The 3,796-nt window shown below is 56.9% G+C and overlaps 1 protein-coding gene across 1 annotated transcript in view; it reads right to left on the minus strand.

Annotated features, from left to right (window-relative positions):
* Positions 1–2,278: 2,278 nt before the first annotated feature.
* The window catches only part of VDBG_02090 (ABC transporter), a gene marked incomplete at both ends in the record, with an annotated part of 2,473 nt that continues 955 nt past the window's right edge, over positions 2,279–3,796 (minus strand). The window contains one exon of the mRNA XM_003007856.1: positions 2,279–3,737. Coding sequence (XP_003007902.1) covers positions 2,279–3,737 — 1,459 coding nt within the window. The remainder of the gene's footprint in view (positions 3,738–3,796) is intronic.

Below are 3,796 nucleotides of genomic sequence, written 5' to 3' on the forward strand. Positions count from 1 at the left end.
TTTCACCCAGAGGCAACAATGCAGATCGAACATCTGCAGCCAGGTCAATCTTGCTCCTCCCCTCCCGTCCTGCCCATCCTGCCAATCGCTGGAGGAACAGGGGCGGGGGGATTCGAGTGGACGTTTGGCTCTAAGCTGTAGGACCTCCCGAATGTACCTTGCAGAAGCAGCTTCCATCCACGGGTACCTGGCAGGCCATGGAACCCGCTAGTGTCGCCTAAGCATGCGCTGAAGACAATGGAGTGGGCAGGTCCAGGGGCTTGTGCTCCTTCCCCCAGTCCAGGAGACCAGTATCTGAGGCTCCGCCGCTAACGCTATTGGGCACGCACTCCAGACTCACGCTCCACTGGCCTCTGACTGCCTGCTACTCATGGTCCTGTGAGGCATCGTATTCCCCTCAATTCCGCATCTCAAGATTGACCTAGGCAAATCCTCCTGGGTACCGTGCCTGACCTGACCTGGAAACCTTCTCTGGATCGGAGGAGAAGGGCGGCCGCATCGTAATACAAAACCCTTTGAGGAGCTCCAGGTCCTGATTATTGACCGACTTTTGTCCTCTCTCAACGACGTACCGCATCCACAGCATAGCCATTGCTGCAGGTGCCCTTCCGTCATGAAATGCCATGGGCCCTGTCTGTCACGGCGTCGACTCTGCCCACATGGAGAGGCGTCACAGTGTTCATGCATCCTGGGCCGTGGCGCACGCGGCTTCGCTTCGCCTTGCTTTGGCTTTACATGACGTTCCGCGACACCAACCGCATTCAGCTTGACATTGAACGCACACACTCTCGACTGGCCTCAACATTACTTTTATCCCGAGAAAAAGCGCATTACTGCCCCATGCGACCAACCAGAAACAGCAGCGCGCAGAGGTGCCGTCAAGCAGAGCCTCGTTTGAGCTTTCTTCTCTTCACCCCATCATCTTTATGGATTATGCACTAACCCCAACATGATCAGGGAGCCATTTCAATCATGATGCATGCCTTCGACCCGATAGAGTTCCCGAGATACTGTTCCATGTACACACACAACCGAAAGCAAAAGGACGGAAGGGAAAAAAATTAAATTGGCACCTCTCGGGGCAATGCCACGGAGCTCGGCCTTCGCTCTTCCTCTCTGTCCAGTCCAGTCCAGCCCCTTTCTACTACTTCTCCTTGAGAATTGCAGCCCCTGGCTGCCCAGGCCGACTACGGTCCAATCATACTCCAGAACCATCGACGTCTTCTTTCGAAACTAACTAGTGGTCTTCGGCCGCAACTCCAAGCATCCTGGTCCTGCTCCCTGCGCCGGGATCCGTCCCCTAGACTTCTTCGCTTCCCCGTTCTCTCCAACTCTGCATCAGACACTGGACGGAGAAAAACCTACCCGTCTACCGTTTCAAAACCTGGGGCCTGGGCTTCACCCAATCTCCCGCCCCGTACTTCGGATTTGAGGTTGCATTGTTGTCCTAGTCGTCACCGACCGTCAAATAAGCACTCAAATCCCATGCACTACGTGCGGGTTCGAGCAACGACTCAAAGAACCATCTTTGAGTTCCCAAACCTGGCCAGAATTCCCGTTTAATCGTCATCGCTCGTCCCAAGCTGTATTTATCACATACGTCAAAAATTCTTAGCCGACGTTGACAGGATAACAAGGTTCCAACTGCACAGACGATATCGTCCCTGCGCCGGGCAATTCGACCGACCTTTTTCTTAGCTTAATGGACATGGTGCACAAAAAGACGACGTAGTCGTTTTCTCCTCTACGCAGTAGACCCAGAACCCACGTCCGTCATCTCGGGTCTCCTAGAAACAGGGTCGCAAGGTTGCAGAGGGAAATGGAAAACGGCAAGGTCGTTTCATCTTGAGGGTGGCATCCAGTCCAGCCCTGTGCGTTGAAATTGCCCGAGATCGATCTCCGCCCGTCATGTGCTTCACTGGCATTCTAGATCTCGTCCCCCGACGATCCCGAGAGCCTTTCAGCCACCGTTATCACGAGCGATCTCTCGCCTCTGGACTGGATCTTTCTTGGGCTCACAAACGGGCGCCTACAGCGACTTGTGGCACGCGGCCACGCGGCATCCCGTCGCCATGTGTATGGTTGAGAAGAGGTATTCCGCTGTCTATCGATTCGTCCGGATGTTCTTAGGTCACTCTTGCAGACCTTCTTGCCAAGGCCATGGCACCCATCCCGTCTATGTTGACGCCAAGCTATGCGATATGGTTGTTACAATGTGATGGAATCCGAAAGAATGAACCCGTGAACCAACTTGTTTGGCGCTGCACTTCAGGTTGCCCTATCCATCAAACACCTCGTGCTGAAGCTCAATGCCCATGTCCTGGGCAATATCCTTCATCCTCTTCTCCATCTCATCCTCCATGCCACCGCCACGACCTAGCCACTGACGTAGCTTGAAGAAGTAAAAGGCGACATCTGTTGTCGCCATGACCATTTTGAACAGAACATGGCGCCAGGCGTTGTTGAATCGTTGTCCGAGGGGAAGCCTCTTGTCCTCAAACATGCTGCGACTCGCCCACTCGCCCATCATCTTGATGCGATTCACCGGGGATCCCAAATGTTGATTGTTGCCCTGGACGATGCGCATGTTGCGTCCGATGAACATGAGCTCCTTGGGTAGCTTGTCACCATCACCCAAGATCTCACGCACTCCCTGCTTCATCCTCCTCTGCATCTCGTAATGGCGCTCGGCCGGCGTCGCCCCCTCCAAACCCTTCATGAGACCGCTGCGAGTCCGCTGGTCACCACCTTCATAGGGACGCAGCAGCGTGGCGCTGGCAAAGATATCAGCCGCCTTGATACCCCAGTCTTCCGTCACCCGGCTGATGGTCGCGTTGTCGAAAGTCAGGAGCGCTTTCCAGAATTGGCCATACTGCTGACGGAACTTGGGGTCCATGTACACGTAGAGGCCGTGGTCGATGAGCACCAGTTCAGCGCGGCCGTTGGGCTTGCGTCGAATGAAGATGTTACCGGGGTGCGGGTCACAGTGTACGACACCCCATTTGAAGATTTGTGCGGAGAAGAGATCAATCATGGTCGTCATGACATCCTTGGTCGAGACGCCGAGGCCACCCTTACCCCGCGGGCCCTTCCACTCGAGGCGCTCCGGCTTCAGCTGCTCGTTATAGCCCTGGCCTCGGACCTGACGGCGCGCGAGGTCCTTCTGGGTCGGCGGCGGAAGCTGGGCGCCGTTGACGCCGGGCGAGCCCTTGCCATATCCACCACGCCAGGTGCCCGTGATGCCCTCCTTGTCCCACAGCCTGACGCCCTCGATCCACTCGGTCGTCATGACGCGTCTTGAAGACAGCTCGGGATAGACGACGGGGACGTAGACACGGCCGCGCAGTCTCTTCTCGCTCTCGACGAGCTTGCGCATGGTCTCGGAGTTGCGTGCCTCATTCTCGAAATCCGTCTCGAGCTCGAGCCGCTCGGTGATAAAGGGCACGAGGCTGTACAGTGGCAGGTCGAACCACTTGCTGTAGATCCACGAGACCGTCTTGAACGCCCACAGGTCCCAGGCGATCTGGCTCGCAATCTCCCGCTTCTGGATCTTGATGGCGACCTCGCGGCCGTCGGCCAGCCGCGCCCAGTGCACCTGGGCAACGCTGGCACTGGCGCGCGCGCGCCTCTCCATTATGCCATTGCCGCTGCCGTTGCCCTGCGCAGCGCCCGGCGCGAAGCTGACGCCAAACACGTCCTCAACGCTGCGGCCGCCAAAGTCCTTCGCGCACGACGCGCTCGACGTCGGCCCCACGAGTTTTGCGGCGCATCGTCGAACATGCGCGCGAACATTTTC

Source organism: Verticillium alfalfae, genomic scaffold (genome assembly GCF_000150825.1).
Source record: "Verticillium alfalfae VaMs.102 supercont1.2 genomic scaffold, whole genome shotgun sequence".
In the NCBI taxonomy this organism is placed as follows: Eukaryota; Fungi; Ascomycota; class Sordariomycetes; order Glomerellales; family Plectosphaerellaceae; genus Verticillium; species Verticillium alfalfae.